Raw genomic sequence first — 23,365 nt, 5'->3', positions numbered from 1 at the left:
GAGGGCAGAGAGAAGAGAAAAGGAGTCAATGATAAAATCAGAACCTCTTATCTAGGAGTTGGGAGAAGAAATAGGACCTTGTGATGGAAGCATAGATGAGCAATCCGTGGTAGAAGAAAAGGTCAGCAGGAAATTAATGATCAGATTTGAGGAAAACATTTCAATCTGGTGATGAGGGTTATTGTGATGTTTAAAGGAATTTATAGGTTATAGGCTTTTTAATAACTGTGAAAGGCCAAAGAGAAACCTGACAGGGAAGTGAAAGCTTAGAGGAACAGGAAGGGTGGTTAAGTGATGGGCTTATTTTGCTGTTCATGTTTTTTGTTGTTAAAATACAGGAGACAGGATCATATCTTAGAATGAGGTTCGCATCCTACTGATAGATTCTCCCAAAGAACCCTTTTTTTCAGAGGTAATGTGCTGACATAATAGTTATTATGATTGCAAAGAAAAGGGCTTAGAAGAAGCAGTGTAAAAGCAAGACTTTAAGACACACAGGAAGATTTTCAAGGGCAGTATCTTTTTCTTCCGTGAAACTCACACCCTTCCATACAACGACCCTCTTCCCCAAATCCCCAAATTATTATATGATGTCTTCCTTGGCTCCCTCTCTGTATTGCTTTCCTATACCTAATCTAGACATATAAAGAGAAGATTCTTCTTTCTGCCTCATCTCCTTCCAGCAAGTCTCCCCCAAGTATTGTGCAATCTGGTATCTGCCGTAATCCTTGTGGAAATGACTCTATCTAAAGTCATCAAAGCCTCCTTCATGAGAAATCCAAAGGCTTTACTTCAGTCCACGTGTTATTGGCCTTCTATGCTTTGACATAGTTGATAATCAATCCCTTTCTTCCCAAGGCTGTGTTCTCCCCTCACTTCCATGTGCCACACATTCCTGCTTCTCCTCACACCACTCTGACTCGACAGTTTTGTGTGTGTGTGATCCTCTCTCTCTCTTAACTCTTCAGTGCTGATGTTTTCCACTTGAATTCCATCATCTCTTTTTACTTGGAAGTCTTTCTCCACATTCCAGCTTTTACTACTGCATACGGGCTGAGGATTCCCCAATTATAGTCTCCAGTGCAGACGCATCCTCTGAGGCTCAGACTCATATGTTGCCCACTGTGCTGGGCGTATCCTGCTGGGTTGTTCAGTACACCTCAATTTCAGTATTTCCAAAGCCAAACTAAGCATATTCCCATCTAAAATTTTTTTTTCTCCAATTCTCAAACACAACTGTTGGTACTACCATCCACCTAGGCACCCAATCTTTCATATCAATTCCTAATCATTGAGATTTAAAAATTCTTTTTTTTTAAATTGAAGTATAGTTGACATATAATATTATGTTAGTTTGAGGTGTACAACATAGTGATTTGACATTTATATACATTACCAAATGATCACCATAACAAGTCTAGTAATCGTCCATCACCATACAGTTATTGCAATATTATTGATTATATTCCCTATGCTGTACATTACATCCCCATGACTTATTTATTCTTATAACTAGAGGTTTGTACCTCTTAATCCCCTTCACCTATTTTGCCCATCCTCCCACCTCCCTCCTCTCTGGCAACAACCAGTTTGTTCCCTGTATCTATGAGTCTGTTTCTGTTTTGTTTTGTTTGTTCATTTGTTTTTCTTAGACTCTGCGTATAAGTAAAATCATAGGATATTTGTCTTTCTCTGACTTATTTCACTTAGCATAATGCCTCTAGGCCCATCCATGTTGTTGCAAATGGTAAGATTTCATTCTTTTTTATGGCTAAGTAATACTCCATTATGTGTGTGTGTGTGTGTGTGTGTGTGTGTGTGTGTGTGTATACATATGTGTATATATATACTATACCTTTTTTATCCATTCATCTATCAATGGACACTTAGGTTGCCTCCATATCTTGGCAATTGTAAAAAATGATGCAATGAACACAGGGGTGCATATAACTTTTCAAATTAATGTTTTTGTTTTATTCAGGTAAATATCCAGAAGTGGAATTGCTTGATCCTATAGTAGTTGTATTTTTAATTTTTTGAGGAATCTTGGTACTGTTTTCCATAATGGCTGCACCAATTTACATTCCCACACCAGTGCACAAGGGTTCCCTCTTCTCCACATCCTCATCAATACTTGTTATCTCCTAAATAATTCATGACTCTGTCTTCTACTCTTAATACTGCCCCTCTAACTTTCCTGGATCAAGGTTTAATTACCTTTCACTTGGACTATGGCAATAACCTGCTACCTGGTTACTCTGCCTACAGTATTGCCCCCTGATAAACGACCTCCTATAGCTGCCACAGTGCTCCAAGAAAAATTAGACCCTGTCCTCCTCTACCTAAGATTCTTTAATGGTTCATTATCCTCTATAAGTCTATAAGAGCAAGTCCAAGTATTTTAATATAGAAGACTACATATGATCTGGCCAACCTCTTCTCTTGGCATGTCCTCCTCTGAAATTTATGCACCAACACTGAGCTGCTTATAACAGAAGACTCTCATTGTGCTCTTCTTCCCTCCATGCCTTTCTTTATGCTGGCCACTCTGCTTCTACCCACTTTGATACAGCTACCTCCCTTCCATTTTTTACCATCAGCTCTGTTACCATCTCCTCTAACAAGCCTTTCTTAACTCTTTCTTGCCTGCCCCCACCACAACCCGAAGGGGTACAACAACCTGTGAACTTCTCTATCATTTCCCTTAACACATTAGATAGCAATGATATTTATTGTTTGTATTCCACAGTAGATTATCAACACCCTGAAGAAGACCATGTCGAATTCATATTTATTTCCTTGGAATACAGCTCATTATCACAGGTTATTACTTGGTATACCTCTGACTGTTGAAAGAACGTTGTAAAGGGTTTGAAAGAGTCATTGAGGGGAACGAGACAGTTGACAAAAGGTGAATCAAGGAGGAAATGGGATTTATGGAGGGCCCAATTTGAGTTATAGAATAACATAGTAGTGAAGACCTTATGCTTGTTTTGTGACTTTACCAGAAGATTCTTCAGCCCAACATGGAAAAATAGATGATGAGTGTAACCTGGAGCTGGTGATTAGTCAAGGAAGGGGATGGATTCTAGGGTGACTAGGCCACCTAGAGAGATAAAGCCAGAAAGGGCTAAGGTTTATGGAGAAGATGGTGGAGCCAAAGGGAATGATGAGGGCAAAGAGAAGGTTAGGTGGGCCTGAGAGCGCTAACTAACAGTGGGAGAAGGGGAGGACAATGTGGTGAGAGAAGGAGAGAGGGAGGTAGTCCAAAAACTGAGAGAAAGCATAGTTCAGCATCGAAAACAGTTGTCAGTGTGTAGAAGTTCAAGTTGCTGGAAAAATCATCTGTGGACTCATCATCTAACAAAGTAAAATAAAAATCATTCTGCTGTTTAATCAATATGTTACTCTGATTAAAAATCTGTTTGCCAGTTGGTGGAACCTTATGGCATTTTGCAACACATTCTATAGTCAGAGAATCATACAAATTGCAGAAATAATGACAAGAGAGCTCTGGGATGTAATTCTTCTATTTATGGAACAGAGAATCCAAGTCCAAGGCTCAGTTACATAATCTGAATTTTGTCCAGCTTTCATTTTGAAATAATTTTTCCCAAAGCATGACAAATAAAAATCATTCTAGCCCCTCCTTCCTCCTGGGCAGTTTCTTCATCTATCATTTTAGTATTTTGAGAACACTTACCACAGATGAAGCAGGTTGTCTTTAGAATTTCTTCTTTTTTCTGTTTTTCACTTCTGAGATCAGCAAAAGTATCAATGATAACACCAAAAATCAAGTTAAGAACGATAATGATAACAATGAAATAAAAAAGAAGGTCATAGACCACTCGGGCAGCAAACAAGGGCTCCTGAAATAAAAATTTAAAATATATCATATACATATGCATACACATTTTCAAGGCATGTTGATTTAGCATATTTTCTAGCATAGAGAATATATTCAATAAAATGTTTAATAAATGAACATAAATAGTATGCCAACTCGGAAAGCTAAGACCCACTTTCTATCTTCGTTTTCTTTAATTGTGATGAGAAAAACTTCACAGCCTGTTCCCAGAAACCCTTCCATTCTCTAGGAGTTACACAACCCATCCCCCAAAATGGAGGGACTTACCTTTCATTAAAAACTACTTTACTATGTCATTCTGCTAATGCATTTTGGTGCAGTGGGCCCCTATCCCAGAAGCTGCACAAAAGGTAGACAAATACCAATTACAAAGGTGATAGATTAAAGACCTGAGGAGGACCTAATGATTTGTCAGTTTCTGGAGTAGGTTTTGTTCTTGGCCTTATAGGATCAAGTACATACAGCTCAAACTATTTCTATTTGACGAACAGTATTAAATACACATTAGAGATCGTGTAGTCTAGCTGTTTCATAGACGAGGAAACATTAGATGAATTGATGACATGATACAGCTAGCCTGTAGAAGAACTGAGATTTTTCAAGTTCCCAGCCTGGTACCTGAGATTTTGCAGCTAATGAGAAATTTTTCGGCCTTGCCATTTTAATATATGAAATCCTGTTAGAATTCGTCCAAATTTTATATTCATCATGGATAAATAATGAAGGCTATTCCTCTTCAAAGGCAAAGAGTAAATCTTCATGCCTGAGAAACCTGATAGACAAGGGGCAGCCTGGTTTCTGTTATTTGTGTAACAATCAACTCCTCTACAAAGCCTGTAGGCAAGATTTCGTTGCTGTAATACAATACACAGTTCAAACTCGGAAAAATTTCATAACCCTACTAACGTACATAGATTTTTAGTACATTAGCTGTTTCTGTGTAATCCTAGTATACAATTAATTGGTTTTAATGGCCACCGTTATACTTTTAAAGCAAACAACACAATACAGTACCTGAAAACAAAAACCATATTGTAAATGCTGTTAAGAAAGGGTAAAGAATGATTATGTGCTTCTTGAAAAAGTATTTTTTCTCCAGCTTACATCTTTCGATGGCCTTCTCAGCACGTCTCCCACACCACCGCCATTCCTGAGGCCCTGATTCAGGACCGTGACGATGCACATCAGGAGAGTGTCACATGTCCTTTCAATTCCGTCTTCATACTCTTCATCGGCTATAAAAACACAAAAATTAAACAGTGCAGCAAACTCACGTTTTTCAAATGTACTATTATCTACTTCCAAAGACCTATTTCTTTATAACTGCGCCATGACAATTTTTTGAAGTCAAATAACATCTATTTTATACGTGACAGCACATGACTGACACAGACTGATAAAGCCACACATATAATACCCTGAAATAATTTTTTCTTCCATTGGGGGAAAGTTACAGAACGAAAAGGACAAATATAAGAAAGCTAATATTCATTGTGCATTGTTGTGGTGTGGGGAGACTGCGGTAAGACCTCTCGAAAACATAATCAAATAACTCAGGAAGCAAAAGTATTACAGGGGAAAGAGTGTCCACAAGGAAGCTAGGCGGGCCTGGCTTCAAATTCTACTCTGTTCCAGTATTGGAACTTGGGCAAGTTACTTAACTTCAATGTCCTCATCTGTAAAATGGGGAGGTCTCTTTAAGGATTAAATCCTTCAGAGGGTTGTTTAAGGATTGTATTTAAGGTATGTAAAACACTTTTCATAGAGATTGGCATACTCATGCTGGGTGCTTACAGATTGGGGCACTTATTATTTCATTATTTTGGTAAATGTCTAAGCTTTCTTAATGACCAGTATGGAGCTACAGGTAAGAAGCACAATGTATTTATGTGAACAATTTATTTCATGTGAACAATTTATTTTATGTGAATGTATTTACGTGAAAATATTTAGGGAGAAATGGGGAGAGAGAAAAAAATAAAATATGGCAGAAAAATTCCTAGTCTTATTTTGTTTAAGGATAAAGTTACCAAATTGTAATAATTTCTCAGTGATTTAAAATAATGAAAAGTTTATACTAAAACAGATATTAGAATCAGGATTTCCTAACACTGATAAGTAAGCAGAAATGTATTTGTCTTGTTACAAGGTTTAAAGAATCGTAGTGGCATTGAATTTTGGAATTGTGTAGCCACAGTCTGCACATCAAGGCAGATTGTACAAACAACCACCACCCAAGGGAAAAAAAGAATCAGTCTAATTTTGTCTACATGATCCGTGACCAAAGGCCTGTTTGGTATTTTGTTATGAAAAGGCTGATTTTCCTCTTGTGAACTGACTTTATTTTAACATCACATGGGTAAGGGATCCTGATATTTTCACTTTATTCAGATCTGTGTCTTTTTAAAACATACACTTCGAGAGGAGGACCGAGGTCAGAGATGTGCAGGCAGCAAATGCAGCATCAAAGCTATTGGCAGTCTGTGCTGGACCACTTACCTGAGAGGTGAGCCCCAAGGCACACATGATTTAGAAAGGAGAAGAAATAAAAACTGCTTTTGGAGGAAGGAGAAATAGGAAAGAGGTAAGGCTTGTGGTGGCAGCAGTCAGAGCAGCAGAAGAGACAAAGTAGGCAGAGAAAGCAGTGAGAAAGTTCAGTCTGCAATGCGCCAGTTAGGCCCCCGACACCTGGTGGTGGGTTCTAACGTGATGGCTAGAAAGAATGTGAAGAAAAATAGTTAGAAATGTGTAAGACAGTTAAAGGAATATTTAAAGAGAAATATGGTTTTCCACTAATGATGTCACGTGCAATATGTCTATATGCTAGCAATCTCATATCTAGTGGCAGGATCTACATTCATTTATTCAATCAGTAACCACCCAGTCATGTCACACACATGTTTACTAAAAACGTAAGTACCAGATTAATCAGTATATAGAAGCTACAGGAAAGTGCTCCCATCTCTCTCCCAGAACTTAGAAATGAGGTTGTTTGTTCTCTAACAGGTGAGCTAGTAAAATCCACACACAATTCACATGATTAGCCATCGTGAAATAAAATAGATTGTTTGCAAACATATAATGAGAGAATTAGCTTTCTGTGTGACATGTAAACAGAGGGAGAATGCCCAGGTCAGGTCAAGGCCAGCAATAGTCCAGTCAACCCAGTCCATAAACCTAGTGCATAGGCATGCTGGTTTTACAGAGCAGCCTCTATGAGCTTGGTTAATGAGGTTCTACCTTTGTGAGATGCATCCACTCGCAATATGGTAAACCAAGGTCCCAGGCCTTCAGGCTGAAAGCCAGCCCTGAAGCATGGTAAATTCACCTAAGTAAATGCCACCTTGTGGAGACCTACCTGCATAACCAGCTGGCCTTCCTCATGCCAAACCTGCCTGGTTTCACTACATCAACAGTCCCCGGGCTAAGTGCTAGGAATACAAGTGGAAAGATGAAAGTGTCAGCCCCTAGGAAACTTATGGTCCCCTAGGAAAGGGGGGGTCACCAAAGGAACAAAGGCAGTGTAGTCTCACAGAGTACTGTGGAGGCAGGATGGATGTGCATCTCATGAGCTGGAGCGTCAGGGACAGCGTCCTGAAGGAGGTGGCATCTGAGTTGAATCTTGAAAGAGGGGCATGCTTGGCCAGTAAAATCAGTGAAGTAAGACATCCCAGGCAGATAAACTAGGATGAGGAAAGGCAAAGAGGCATGAAAGTATATGGGTGTCTGGGGAACTGCAGGTGGACTGGAATGACTGGGTCTTTAGTGCACGTAGACGAGTGTGGGAACTGTGAGAAGAGAAGCAGACAGGGACCAGATTATGGAGCAACTCATACACCCAGATGAAGAGCTTAAACTCTATCCTGAAAGCTATGGAGAGCCACTGCAGAACTTTAAACAGGGGCAAGGTGGTTTACCAGCAAGTTGGTGAAATCCTATGAGATAAAACATGTACTTAAATAAAAAAACAAATTAACATGTGATAAAAGAAGTAGTGCAAAGAGATTAGAATAGGGAGAGAATCTTTAATACCATGGATAATTAGAGGGGAGTTCCTCTAACTAATGTAGACTCTAAGTTTGCCTTGAATATTCAATGGACTGAGACAGGAGTAGATAGGCATTTACATGGCATCGGTGGAGAGTCCCAGAGGTAGAAAAAATATTCGCTTACATAATGCACAGCAAATAAACCAGCATGTAGAGGAATGGGAGATAAAGCTGGGAGCTCTCTGTGAAGCTCTAGGGAGGTTGGATTTTATTTGGCAGGCAATGGAGCATCGTGGAAATCCTGAGTTGGGGGTAGGGGAAGAAATATTCAAAGCAGTGATTTCTGACAAGTAGTCTAGTGGTGATATAGCAGGTGAATTGAAGAGGAGAGAATAAATGGAGGTAGAAAGACCACTTAGGAGGCAGTTGCAATAATTCAGGCATGATGTGCTATGAGCCTCAACATGGTAATGGCAGCAAGAATGGGAAGGATGAATGAACGGGAGCTGAAGGGACTTAGGGTGTGTTGATGAAGATAAGGAAAGAATCTCAGATGATTTTATGTTTGTAGGATAAGAAGATGTGAAAACATTTTTAAAAGCTAGAGAGGACAAGAGAGCCGGGAGAGTTCCGCTATCCAAAATTAAGGAAGAAAATAATTTAAGATGGAGAAGGTATCAAAAAATGTCAAAATTACAGAAGGGTCAAAGGCAATGAGAAAGAAGAAAAGGTCGCTGGATTTAACAATTAGGTCATCAGGAAACAATAGGAAGATGGCAAATAGTGAAAGAGAAGATGGTTGAGGCAGAAATTGAAGGAGAGAGTGTAGGCCAATTGTTTTATAGAAAAATTTGGTGCTGCAAGGGAGGAGATTGATAGGATATTAGTTTAAGGGGATAAGAGAATGCAGAAGAAGGTTTAATTAGGACATAAGAGTGTAGGAAGAGAGGGAATAGATGGGAGCAAGGATAAAATTTCAGATGCAAGAACAATGGTCTAGCTAATGGTAGCAAGGGGGTAAAGATGAAAACAGAAGTAGTTATAAAAAAAGTGAGAGAGCATGACTGTTTATATTCGAAAGGAAAGAATTAGTGGAAATAGACTTTTAACGTGGAGACATTTAAAAGAACTAGATATATACGTGTAAGGAACTTAGAACATTGCTTTGTGTATAGGGCAAAATAAATTCTAGGTATCATAATTATCATCATTATTGATAGATGGCTGTTAAATGTTATGCAAAGTTATAGTTTTAACATAATCAACAAATTCTATACTTGAATATAAGGTTAAATTACCCTCATTTTCAATTGAATACTAGTAGAAAAGTATTTTTTTCTTAATTCATAATAGAAATAAAATGTTTCATATGAGGAAAGGAATAAAAATATATCCTATTGGCTCTGAAATATTTCCCGATCTGAGGTTTTAGTCTATAAGTTTTTTTTTAATGCCGAACATGCTTGAATAAGAGTATTTAATAATGCTATTTTTTTCTGCTTTAATAATTAAACTACTCATTTTTAATGGTTTCTTAGAAAGCAATAGATTGTCATTGAGATATATTTGAAACTCTGAGTGCAACTGAAAACCTCTTGTTTGTTACTCTTAAACTTGAACTACAATCAATTCATTATGGAAATGCTGATTTAAAAAATTTTAACTAGGAAAAAAATTAAAAACATTGGGCACCCAGTAGGAAACCAAAATGTAGAGTGTCATTAAGGCTGATAAGTTTCTGGTATTCATCAATCTTTTTTGTCAAAGCAAAATACCAAAACATATTAAACTTGAATTACTCATAAACGCTAGATATCTGTGAACTCTCTCCTTTTTCTATACATTCAAATGATTTTTACTTAGAGGATAATTGTGGCTATATTTTGTAAATTGCCTCAAAAAGACCTTATTTTTCTAGAAAATCTGGTTTGGGTTTTTTTTTTTTTTAAGTGAATATTTTTGTCTAGGAAGTCAGGGAGGTCTGCAGTAAATGAAATAAAAGTTCTTTTTTTTTCCAACCACAGTTGGTTGCCAGTTACCGAGCAAATGTGCTGCTTCTGGGACAATGACCCTACCTGCATCTGCTGGCACGTCCTCGGGAACTGGCCGCTCCGCCTCCCCATCACCGCGAGGCTTGTTATTATGCTACTGTGTATGCCTGGGCCTTTTGTAATGTGGACCTGCTGTCCACAAGGTAACAAACCAAGCCCATCACAAATGCACACTAGGGTTTGCAAATTAAAATTTAATCCTGGTCTTAGAAACAGAAAAGTTATTTTTAGATCTAAGTGACCCATGCTGCACAACAAACAGCAGTTTGCAGTTAAATACATGTGGCCAAAATTTAAGGGTGGCCAAGGCTAGAAGATCAAATCCATGGAATTTTCAGTCAGGTGAATTTTATCACTTACCATGTCAAATGCAAAAAGGGCACAGAAGAAAGAGTGGATTAATATAGGCATTCCTGCAGTTTTTAATACTGATTTAGAAAGGATCCCTAATTGTGAAAAGCTATTGCCACCACCTATGGCTCCCAACAGTGTCTCTGTCACACCTCCAGTGCTGAAATTCCTACACTGTTCTTTCCTCTCTACTCCTGGAGCTTTCCCTGCAAAATCATACCCGCCTCTCCCCCCAACTCCCAGCTCAGATGGAGCCTAAAAATGGCAGACTTTGCCCCTGGGGTGATATACCTGGAACAACTGTCCCCATTTGTGCATAGAGAAAAGGAAAGTTGTGTTCTTTGTGTAATATGTTAGGTGAGTAACAGGATGTAGGGGGTTTTATGGGAAGCCTTTTATGAGCTTGTACAATAGTCCCCGCTTATCCGTGGGAGATATGTATGTTCCAAGACCTCCGGTGGATGCCTGAAACCACAGACAGTACAGAACTCTGTACTATACACTCTGTTTTTTCCTAACTAATGGGCTAATAGGTGGGTAGCCCATACAGTGTGGATACGCAGGCAAAGGGATGATTCACTTCCCAGGTGGGATGGAGCAGGATGGCGTGAGATTTCATCACACTACTCAGAATGGTGGCAATTTAAGATTTATGAATTGTTTATTTCTGGAATTTTCCATTTAATATTTTCAGACCACAGTTGACCATGGGTAACTGAAACTGCAGAAAGCAAAACCACAGATAAGGAGGGATCACTGTATTCAGAGTTATAAACCACTATCCAAATAGACTTTGTAATATAACAGAGTTTCTCAACCTCAACACTATTGACATTTTGGGCTAGATAATTCTTTGTTTGCAGGGCTATCCTGTGCATTGTAGGATGTTTAGCAGCATCCCTGGCCTCTACTCACTAGATGCCAGTAGCACTCCTTCCAGAGCTGTGACAACCAAAGGTGTCTCCAGACATTGCTAAATGTTCCAGGGGGTAGGGGCGGGGGGAGGGAATCAACACCAGTTGATAAATATGTAATAGAGAACATTTATCTTTAAGAAATTGCCTTTAGAAGACAATATGCATAGAGAAACATCTATCCCAGCATTCTTGGGGAAAGGCAATGTGATAGGCAGCAATATGATAGGCAGAATTTTAACAATCTCTAAATTTTGGTTAGGGAAGAAATAATTTATAGAAATTAATCCCTTAATTAGGAGGCAATAAAACTTAGAAGGTTAAAGCACAGGCCTTGGAATCAGAGATCTAGATTGGTTTACTAGCTGTGATCTTACTTAAAGTCGCTGTCCTTCAGTGTCTTTACCTATAATATGAGGATAATTAGCAGCATCTATCTATCCTTGAACATGCCTCAGGGCCGTCACTCATGCTGTTCCCTGTACGCAGAATGAACTTCTCCTTCCTCTTGGCCTGCCTGGCTCCTTCTCATCCTCCAAGTCTCAGTTTAAATAATCCTCCCTCAGAAAGGTCTCTCTGTTTAATCTCTCTACAGCCAGGCTTTCTTGTTGTTTTTTTTTTAATTTTTTTTTTTTTAATTTTTTGTTTACTGCAGTAACATTGGTATATAACATTGTAAAAATTTCAGGTGTACATCATTATACTTCTATTTCTGCATAGATTACATCATGTTCACCACCCAAATACTAATTACAACCCATCACCACACACATGTACAGAATTATCCCTTTCACCCTCCTCCCTCCCCCCTTCCCCTCTGGTAACCATCAATCCAAACTCTGTCTCTATGTGTTTGTTTATTGTTGTTATTATCTACTACCTAATGAAGGAAATCATACAGTATTTGACCTTCTCCTCTGACTTATTTCACTTTGCATTATACCCTCAATGTCCATCCATGTTGTCACAAATGGCTGGATTTCACCGTTTCTTATGTCTGAGTAGTATTCCATTGTGTATATATACCACATCTTCTTTATCCATTCGTCCTTTGATGGGCACTTAGGTTGCTTCCAAGTCTTGGCTATTGTGAATAACGTTGCAATGAACACAGGGGTGCATGTACCTTTGCAAATTGGTGTTTTCAAGTTCTTTGGATAAATACCCAGCAGTGGAATAGCTGCATCATATGGTAGTTCTATCCTTGATTTTTTGAGGAATCTCCATACTGTTTTCCATAGTGGCTGCACCAGTTTGCACTCCCTCCAGCAGTGCATGAGAGTTCCCTTCTCTCCACATCCTCTCCAACACATATTGTTTCCTGTCTTGTTAATTATAGCCATTCTGACGGGCGTGAGGTGATATCTCATTGTAGTTTTGATTTGCACTTCCCTGATAGTTAGTGATTTTGAACGTCTTTTCATGTGTCTGTTGGCCATCTGTATATCTTCTTTGGAGAAATGTCTGTTCAGGTCTTTTGCCCATTTTTTAATTGGGTTGGTAGTTTTTTTGTTGTTGAGATGCATGAGTTCTTTATATATTTTGGAGATTAAGCCCTTATCAGATATATGGTTTGCAAATATCTTCTCCCAATTGTTAGGTTGTCTTTTCGTTTTGTTGATGGTTTCCTTTGCTGTGCAGAAGCTTTTCAGTTTGATGTAGTCCCATTTGTTTATTTTTTCTATTGTTTCTCTTGCCCGGTCAGACATGGTGTTTGAAAAGATGTTGCTAAGACCGATGTCGAAGAGCGTACTGCCTATGTTTTCTTCTAGAAGTTTCACAGTTTCAGGTCTTACATTCAAGTCTTTAATCCATTTGGAGTTAATTTTTGTGTATGGTGTAAGGTAAGGGTCTACTTTCATTTTTTTGCATGTGGCTATCCAGTTTTCCCAACACCATTTGTTGAAGAGACTTTCTTTTCCCCATTGTATGTTCTTGGCTCCTTTGTCAAAGATTAGCTGTCCATAGATGTGTGGGTTTATTTCTGGGCTTTCGATTCTATTCCATTGATCTCTGTGTCTGTTTTTGTGCCAGTACCATGCTGTTTTGGTTACTATAGCTTTGTAGTATATTTTGAAATCAGGGAGTGTGATACCTCCAGCTTTGTTCTTTTTTCTCAGGATTCCTTTAGCTATTTGGGGTCTTTTGTTGTTCCATATAAATTTTAGGATTCTTTGTTCTATTTCTGTGAAAAATGTTGTTGGAACTTTGATAGGGATTGCATTGAATCTATAGATGGCTTTAGGAAGTATGGACATCTTAACTATGTTAATTCTTCCAATCCAAGAGCACGGAATATCTTTCCATTTCTTTGTGTCTTCTTCAATTTCTTTCAGAAATGTTTTATAGTTTTCGGTGTACAGATCTTTCACCTCTTTGGTTAAGTTTATTCCTAGGTATTTTATTCTTTTTGTTGCAATTGTAAATGGGATGGTATTCTTAATTTCTCTTTCTGCTACTTCGTTGTTAGCGTACAGAAATGAAACTGATTTTTGTATGTTGATTTTGTATCCTGCAACTTTACCATATTCGTTTATTACTTCTAAAAGTTTTCTGGTGGATTCTTTAAGGTTTTCTATATATAAAATCATGTCATCTGCAAATAGTGACAGTTTCACTTCTTCCTTTCCAATTTGGATCCCTTTTATTTCTTTCTTTTGCCTGATTGCTCTGGCTAGGACTTCCAGTACTATGTTAAATAGGAGTGGTGACAGTGGGCATCCTTGTCTGGTTCCTGTTCTTAGAGGGATAGCTTTCAGTTTTTCACCATTGAGGATGATATTAGCTGTGGGTTTCTCATATATGGTCTTTATTATGTTGAGGTACTTTCCTTCTATACCCATTTTATTCAGAGTTTTTATCATAAATGAATGCTATATCTTGTCAAATGCTTTCTCTGCATCTATTGAGATGATCATGTGATTTTTATTCTTCATTTTATTAATGTGGTGTATTACGTTGATTGATTTGCGAATGTTAAACCATCCCTGCATACCTGGAATAAATCCCACTTGATCATGGTGTATAATCTTTTTAACGTATTGTTGTATGCGATTTGCTAGTATTTTGTTGAGGATTTTTGCATCGATGTTCATCAGTGATATTGGCCTGTAATTTTCTTTTTTTGTGTGTTGTCTTTGTCTGGTTTTGGTATCAGGGTAATGTCAGCTTCGCAGAATGAGTTAGGGAGCTTCCCCCCCTCCTCAATTTTTTGGAAGAGTTTGAGAAGGATAGGTATTAAGTCTTCTTTGAATGTTTGGTAGAATTCACCAGGGATGCCGTCTGGTCATGGACTTTTATTTTTGGGGAGGTTTGTGATTACTGTTTCAATCTCCTTACTGGTGATTGGTCTATTCAAATTCTCTACTTCTTCTTGATCCAGTTTTGGAAGGTTGTATGATTCTAAGAATTTATCCATTTCTTCCAGATTGTCGAATTGGTTGGCATATAGCTCTTCATAGTATTCTCTAATAATCTTTTGTATTTCTGAGGTGTCTGTTGTAACCTCTCCTCTTTCATTTCTGATTTTACTTATTTGTGCCTTCTCTCTTTTTTTCTTGGTGAGTCTGGCTAAAGGTTTGTCAATTTTGTTGATCTTTTCAAAGAACGAGCTCTTGGTTTTATTAATTTTTTCTATTTTTTTTTTGGTCTCTATTTCATTTATTTCTGCTCTGATTTTTATTATTTCCCTTCTTCTACTGATTTGGGGCTTTGTTTGTTCTTCTTTTTCCAGTTCCTTTAGGTGCATTGTTAGATTGTTTATTTGAGATTTTTCTTGTTTGTTGAGATAGGCCTGTATCACTATAAACTTCCCTCTTAGAACCGCTTTTGCTGTATCCCATAAATTCTGGCATGTCGTATTTTCATTTTCATTTGTCTGCAGGTATTTTTTGATTTCTTCTTTAATTTCTTTGTTAACCCAGTCGTTGTTCAGTAGCATTTTGTTTAATCTCCACGTATTTGTGGCTTTTCTGATTTTCTTCCTATAGTTGATTTCTAGTTTCATACCGTTGTGGTCAGAAAAGATGCTTGGTATTATTTCAATCTTCTTAAATTTATGGAGACTTGTTTTGTGGCCTAATATGTGATCAATCCTGGAGAATGTTCCACGTGCATTTGAAAAGAACGTGTATTCTTCGGTTTTTGGATGGAGTGCTCTGTATATATCTACTAGGTCCATCTGTTCTAGTGTGTCGTTTAAGGCCAATGTTTCCTTATTGATCTTCTATTTGGATGATCTATCGTTGGTGTAAGTGGAGTGTTCAAGTCCCCTACTATTATTGCGTTACTGTCTATTTCTGTTTTTATGTCTGTTAATAATTGCTTTATATATTTAGGTGCACCTACATTGGGTGCGTAGATATTTACAAGTGTTATATCCTCTTGTTGGATTGTTCCCTTGATCATTATGTAACGCCCTTCTTTGTCTCTTTTTACAGTTTTTGTTTTAAAGTCTATTTTGTCTGATATGAGTACTGCTACCCCAGCTTTCTTTTCATTGCCATTTGCGTGGAGTATCTTTTTCCATCCCTTCACTTTCAGTTTGTGAGTGTCTTTAGGTCTGAAGTGTGTCTCTTGTATGCAGTATATATATGGGTTTTGTTTTTTTATCCAGTCAGCCACCCTGTACCTTTTAATTGGAGCATTTAGTCCATTGACGTTTAAAGTAGCTATTGATAAGTATGTACTTACTGCCATTTTTTAATTTTTTTTTTTCTCAGTGTTTTAGCAGTCCTTCTCTGTTCCTTTCTTCTTCTATAAAGAATTGATGGTCACTTTAGTTTGACCTCTCTCTGAAAGCTGTACACTTTAACTCCCCTCCTCCCTCCTTTTATGTTTTTGATATCATATCTAACCTCTTTTTTGTGCATTTGTATCCATTACATTCTTATCATGGAAACAGATATTTTTTCCTATTTGTGGTCTTCTCTTTTCCCCTTAAATCAGTCCCTTTAACATTTCCTGTAGCACTGGTTTCTTGGTGACAAACTCCTTTAATTTTTGCTTGTCTGGGAAAATTTTGATCTCTCCTTCCATTTTGAATGATAACCTTGCTGGGTAGAGTATTCTTGGCTGTAAGTTTTTTCCTTTTAGCACTTTAAATATATCGTGCCATTCTCTTCTAGCCTGTAAGGTTTCTGCTGAGAAGTCAGCTGATAGCCTTATGAGGTTTCCTTTGTATGTAACTTGACATTCTCTTGCGGCTTTTAGGATTCTCTCTTTATCTTTAATTCTGGACATTTTGATTATGATGTGTCTTGGTGTGGGCCTCTTTGGGTTTATCTTGTTTGGGGTTCTCTGTGCTTTCTGTACCTGGATGTCTGTTTCCTTCCTTAGGTTAGGGAAGTTTTCATCTATTATTTCTTGAAATAGATTCTCTGCCCCCTTGTCTTGCTCTACTCCTTCCGGGACACCTATAACACGGATGTTAGTGCGCTTGATGTTGTCCCAGAGGTCCCTTAGACTGTCCTCACTCTTTTTAATTCTTTTCTCTTTTACCTGTTCACCTTGGGTAATTTCTTCTAGTCTTTCGTCCAGCTCACAGATCCGTTCTTCTGTATCGCCTACTCTGCTTTTGAGTCCCTCTAATGAATTTTTCATTTCCAGTATTGTATTCTTCATTTCTGATTGGTTCTTTTTTATATCTTCCATTTCTTTGTTGACATTCTCACTGAGTTCATCTATTCTTCTCCCCAGATCAGTGAGCATCCTTAACACTCTTAGTTTGAACTCTCTGTCAGGTAGGTTGCTCATTTCTGTTTCACTTAGTTCCTTTTCTGGGGTTTTGTCCTGTTCCCTTACTTGGAATGTATTCTTTTGCCTCCTCATTTTGCCTCTTTCCCTGTGCTTGTGTCTACGTATTAGGTAGGTCAGCTACGTCTCCTGCTCTTGGATAGGTGACCTTATGCAAGTGATGCCTTAGGAGGCTTCCAGTGTGCTTCCCTCAGTTCTCAATGTTCCAGGGGTGACCCCTATGTGGGCTACGTGTGTCCTTCTGTTGTGGCCTGTTTGCTCTCCCTGTAGGCACCCAGGGAGGCCGTGTTATGCTCCTGGCCAGCTGTTGTAATGCTCAGCTGCTTGTAGTTGTTGTGGGCCCTTCAGTCTCTTTATCAGGTGTGGGGAGCCCCAGCACAGTTGGCTGCAAGTTCTAATACCACATTTGTGTTGCAGTATTTCTTTTAAGCGAGTAGGCCCCCAGCGTGGCAGGTTGTTAGGCTCGGAGCCTTACAATTGCTGTAAGCCTCTAGCCTATTAGGTCTCTTGTCAGTTCCCTGAGGATTGCAGCTGGGTGGGGCTGGCCTCAGGCACAGGAGCACCCAATTGTTTCAGGCTTTGGAAGGTGGGGCAAACCCCCTATGTGGGTCTTTGAGAAGCACAAGTCTTCTGCAGCTGACAAGCCCTGCCGCCCACACATCCACACACACAGTCAACACAGTCCTGCCCTGTGTGCACGCCCCGACCTCCCCAAGCGGACCCAGTCTCTCCATGGCGGGAGCCCCACACACTCCGCCACCGCCCCACACTCTCCACCCGCTCCTTGTGCACACCCTGCCAGCTAAAGTCGGCTCAGTTGCCAGGCTGCAGAGAATCCAGTCACCAATCTCTGCAGGCCCACCAGTTGCCTGAGGGCTTATTGTTGGGTGGGGCCAGTCTCTAGTGTGGGCTGCCTGCCCTGGCTGAGCTGGATTAAATCGGTGCTCTAGCGGGTGGGGCAGACCTGGGTTAGCAGGCCTCAGGGAGAACTCCAATGGCGTCTGTGTCAGCATGCCCACACCAGGCCACAACAATGGCCGCCACCAATGTCCCAGTCCCTGGAGAGCTGTCACCCCTCACCGAGATGCACTCAGGGCCTATTAGGTGAGTCTCTTTTCACCACAGCACTGTGCACCTTTCTTTCTGGTGATTTTAGGATGCTTTCTGACACAGGTGAGTTTGCGCGCGGGCCCTTTAAGAGCCAGTTTTAGCTTCTTTGTGAACCGGGTTTTCTGGGGGTGCTCCCCAGTGTTTTAGTAGCAGGCACAGTCAGATATTCTGCCGCTGGTCTCGATTGTGCTGGGTCCACAAAATGCCCACAGTGGGGGCGCTCCCGGCTCAGGGCCCCGCGCCTCCAGGGAGGCTGCGGACCTGTGGGCTGCTCCCGGCGGCCGTGAAGCTGGCGGCTTGTGAAGGCGGCGTTTTTCCTCTCCAGAAGGGAGTCTCTGCCTCTTCTGCCTCAGTTAGGATTGTCCGTTTTTGCAGGAGTTCCTCTTATCCAGTTTTCAGTTCTGTCTCAGGGGTAATTTTTCCACGAGTAGTTGTAAACTGGCTGTGTCCATGGGAGGAGGTGAGTTCCGAGTCTGCTTACGCCGCCATCTTGACTCTCACCCAGGCTTTCTTGTGATTATCTATTGTAGCACCATTTGGAGTGCTCACTATATTTTATATCTTTTTATGTTTCCCTTACTGTTTTATAAGTTCCATAAGGGCCAGGATCATGTTTGTATATTCAAACAAACCCAATACCTAGCATGGCCCATAGCAGAGGCTCAACAAATATTGCTGTATCAATGAATAAATGAATGCACAAGGTTTTCATGATTATTAATATCATCATCAAGGAATTATACTGAATTGACAACTAATTTCCCATTTTACAAAAATATTCATGTTATTTTTTTCAATGTTAAGATCAAAATGTCACAATTAGTATAACATATGAAACAATTGCAGTAGAACACTTGGTTGAGCATCAACAGCAATGCCCGGGGAATGGCAGAAAGCCTAAAATTTATAGAATTGCACAGAGGTGGGCAGTCAACATCCTGAGATATGCTCACACTATGTATGACCCGGAAGATCTCCCTCTAGGAGAGTGGGCTCTGGCAGTCACCTCCCTGAGCCTTCCAAGCTTCCAGATACCATGCCATGGATGAGCATCACTAGCTTAGCTGCTGTGCTGGGTCCCTTGGGTCAGCCATCCTTATAGACTCTGGCAGGAGGAAAACTAGCCCTGTTATTGGTTCACTGGCAAAGCAATGTTTTGTTCTTAAAATCAAACCAATGTTAAGATATATCTGATTTAAAATAAAGGAAATAATTTTCAAGTAATATTCAGAGATAGAAGAGCAAGCTAGGAATAGGGTTACTATACATGCATCCATGTTGTTAAAATATTTGTGCTAACAAGAAAGTAAATTTTTAACATGTTATTTTTCATACTCTGTTACGGAAACAGCGTGTTGAATTGAAAAGGAGATAACAAGTACGGGTGACAATCAATTGAAGTTCAAGGTGGCCAAAAGGTCCTAAGAACTATTTAATTTTACCCAGCTATTTAAACTATGTCCAAGTTTTTGAAATAGCTTTCCATGATTTTTTAAAAATCAGGGATAATGGTAAAGGAGAGGAGCATCTGTAGACTTGAATTTGAGATTGTGACAGACTCAGAAAACTGCTGACCAATGAGGTTGATGCTGATCTCCAAGATAAGGTACTAAATTGGATCATTAAATGGATAGTGTGGGAAAGAGTCAGGATCAAGAGAAGCCAGTACAGGTCCAGACTAACCTCAGATTGGGGATGTGGCAGACATGTGTCTGTGCTTTGGTAGGGAGGCTTTGAGAAGGAGTCTTACAATATTTTTCAGAAAAAAGATGGAGAAACATGGGCTGCATGATAGTTTATTTAAGACAGATTTCTGTATGGCTGAAGAACTGCACAAAACATGACTATGTCAATCTGAAAGCATGTTTCCAGTAGCATGCCAAAGGACTCTGTCCTTAACACTGTGTTGTGCAACATTTCTAGCACCTGTAATGAAAATCTTCTAGAGCAGAGGTTGGCAAATTTTTTTCTGTAAAGAGCCAGTTGGCAAATATTTTAGTTTGTGGGTCCCACTGCATCTTTTTCTTTAAAGAAAACAAAATTTTAAAAAAATGTTATAACCATTCTTAGACTGAGAGGCTGTACAAAAACAGGTGGCAAGTCAGATTTCCCAATGGGTCATAGTTTGCCAACCCCTGTTCCAGAGCTTATCAAACTTGAGGATGACATGAAAGAGAATAAATATATTGCTTAACAGAATCGGGATCCATAAAGATACCATGAGCCTCTTGGCAGATGAGAACTGGAAGAGACCTGACACCTAGAGATCATCTGGTCAAAAAACTCCCAACCTATTCACAGGACAAACTGGGATGGCCTTGGATTGTGGCTTGGCAAAAACATATAGTAATAAATGAATCAGTTTTATACTTGAAGTTCCAAACTCAACTATATGAGTACAGGATAGGCATTTACAGCTTGACAGCTGAACTAGAGAAGAACGGCATTTTAGCCAAGAGTCAACCAAATATGGGTCAAGAGTGTGGTGTGATTCCGAATTCCACTATCCAGAATAAGAGAGCACCACTCAGCTTCTTGCCCTGGAGTGTTACATCAAGGAGTCACTGCTATAATATGTGGGGAAGGCTGAAGAAATTGAAGGTGTTTAAACTGGAGGATGCATGTAACAGGATTTTAGAAACTAGAGAGCACAGCAAAGGCATATAAGTGAAGAGTGAGCTGGTTCATTGTTTGTAAGCCTTGACTGGGTACCCAGGAGGTAGGCGAGGCATGAAGGCCTCGTGGCAAATGCTCACAGTGCCTATGGCTGCTGTGACTCTGGGATGGAATGTATTCATGTGTTTAATTCTCCTTTTAAGTCATAAAGCAGGAAACATTTAGTCAGCAGAAGGGACAATCCATTTTTCCTCAAGCAACAGTCCAACATCTCAAGGAAAAAAGGTAATTTAGGAAAGAAAGCCCTACCATTATGACAAAACAATGTTCTCCCAGATGGGGAAATTCACCCTTACATTTGAGTCTAAAGTGCTTAACCATTTCTTCCCTGAGTCCAATTTTGCCCTTTGTAGACATAACACAGACTAAATCCACTCCTCTTTTATATATAAAACTCTTCAAATATTTAAAGACGTATACTCCCTAAATCTTTGCTGCTTCTGGAAACAGACCACTAATTCCTTTTACAGTTCATTAAATTTCACATATGCCATAGTTTCAAAACTACTGCCACATCCTAAGAGAACAATTCAGAGTTTAAAAAATTCTTTTTATATGCATGCTTAACATTTGCTCCTTTGGAGGCAGGGAAAGTATCATATTCTCTCTCTCTCTCAATTTCTCTCCCTCCTTCCCTCCCCTTTTCCCTTTCTCCCTCTCTAGGTAAGCCATCTGAACAACATCCAGGAAATTTGCATAACATATCCAAGACAGAGCCAGAAAGTGGCAAGTCCAGGATTATAACCAAGCCTCTTGAGTTCTAAGCCCATGTATTTCCAGATTCCTTGTTAAAGGCTAACCATTTAAAAGGTGCTCGCTTAGTGTGGTATGGGTTTGCAATAGGGTAAAAGAATTTTTAGCAGCACATTCCACAGGGTAAATGTGATAAATTCTCATGAGTTGAAATGATGTAAGGAACAGGGCAGGGATTCAAAATGGCAGATATGGGAATCCTTTGTCTAGTTTGAAACTTTTTTGGTTCTTTTACCCTCCATTCCTCTATTTCAACCCACCATGAGATTCCTAGAGCAACTCTTTAAGCAGTAATGACATTTACCAAATAAACATAACTTCCAAAGTATTGAGTTCATACTGTTCTGGAGTCCTCTTTACAGACCTGTATTTGGAGCCGGTATCGTGGGTGAGCAGTTGTCCTTTACACATGTCCCCATCATTGAAGGTAACGTCATAGTAGGAACTCCATTACTACCTGAGAGCACACGAAGTAGAACATGGTATAGAGACAAATATGCACACGACAAGAAATGAACAGACAGTTACAAAGGCACATAACGAGAAGGCACCAGTCCTCCAACTCAGCTGTGTTCCTAAAGTCTTTTAGTAAGTTCGTTTGGGACTCTGAACACAGTTTTGCCTCCTGAAGCAATTTTATAAACAAAGAATAGGTTCATGGGCCATCCCACTAAAAGCCTTTCCTATCTTTTTAAAGTGGCTGAGATAAAGTATTAATAATACCGTAGATTTTAACCACCATGTGTAACACTACTCCCATGGCCAAATGCATTCAGGGTTCTGACTCGGAATGCCAGGAACACATCTCCCCCAGTGCAGCTGGCTCTCCCTGAGCTCTAAGCCACTGGGCCCTACGGCTGAGATAGAGACTGCAGGTGGTGGCAGTACCAACAGTCAAGTACGGGGCTCCAGAGAACAGGGCATAAAATGCCTCAAGGAAGCAGAATCTTCTGCCAGATCCCTGTTCAGGATCTTTCTTTTCTTCTTTAGTCCCCAAGGATCCATCTGCTTGCTGGCTTACCACCTATATCCCTGGCCCAGAATGGAACAGAAAATAGTAATCTTCCTATCTTTGTATCTGTATGAAACAAACAAAAAACTTTTGTTGTTAGTAACAAATACAAAGTAAAGACGTTCATTCCTCTCAAACCTATTTTTCACACAGAGCCCATTGAGGAAAGTCCGTAAGATGGAGGGTCGGGAGTAAGTTCATTTTTATATACAAACGGCTGAAGAAATATTCAAGTGCATTTCAGAGCAATACCACACCCAGGTGACCGTGATTCTCTGATGTGATGATGGTAGAAGCGGCAAATGGGAGCTGGAGTTAAGTTGGGAGGACACGTGATGAGGAGATGGACCAGGCCGGGGGTTGCTGCCAACACAAGCACTGGAGCTGAGAGAGCTGGAGTCCACCAGGAAGGGAGGCCACACATTTTACCTCCATTTCTCCCTGCCCCCCGACTGGGGCAAGCGTGAGGGAAAGGGCAGGTACATCACTTGGGTGTGGAGTGGGTGCCAGGTGGTCAGAGAGGGAGAGAGGTGGGGTTTCCGAGCGTGCCCTCGTAGCCATTCCCTTACTTAATAAATATTTACTGACTCCTTGCTAGGCTCTGAGGGTCCAGAGTCAAGAGGCCTTGGAGAACCAACAATCAATTAGGGAACACAGACAGGTACAGACATAATTAGAACTGAATGAAAGAAGTGGAGTACAGATAAAGTGATGGCATGCATTAGGAGAGGGAGAGATGAATTCTAGAAAAAAAACCAGAAAGCTTTTTAAAGAAGGTTCCATCTAAAGGAGACACAGGATTTATACATAGAAAGATAAGGTATGGAGAAAAGGGGGCAATTCCAGGTGCAATTTGTATGACAAAGGGCACAGAGACCAGCAAAGGC

General features: G+C 39.8%; 1 protein-coding gene across 1 annotated transcript in view; it reads right to left on the bottom strand.

The window, feature by feature from the left end:
• ITPR2 (inositol 1,4,5-trisphosphate receptor type 2) overlaps positions 1-23,365 on the bottom strand; it is a 472,032-nt gene that overhangs the window by 59,531 nt on the left and 389,136 nt on the right. The window contains exons 52-54 of the mRNA XM_058558623.1: positions 21,831-21,923; positions 4,973-5,103; positions 3,704-3,869 (exon numbers count right to left, since the gene is read on the bottom strand). Of these exons, the coding sequence (XP_058414606.1) occupies positions 3,704-3,869; positions 4,973-5,103; positions 21,831-21,923 (390 nt within the window). The remainder of the gene's footprint in view (positions 1-3,703; positions 3,870-4,972; positions 5,104-21,830; positions 21,924-23,365) is intronic.

This window comes from Diceros bicornis, chromosome 17 (genome assembly GCF_020826845.1).
Source record: "Diceros bicornis minor isolate mBicDic1 chromosome 17, mDicBic1.mat.cur, whole genome shotgun sequence".
NCBI lineage: Eukaryota > Metazoa > Chordata > Mammalia > Perissodactyla > Rhinocerotidae > Diceros > Diceros bicornis.
The sequence above is the reverse complement of the archived record's forward strand: the minus strand, read 5'-3'. Positions and strand labels throughout refer to the sequence as shown.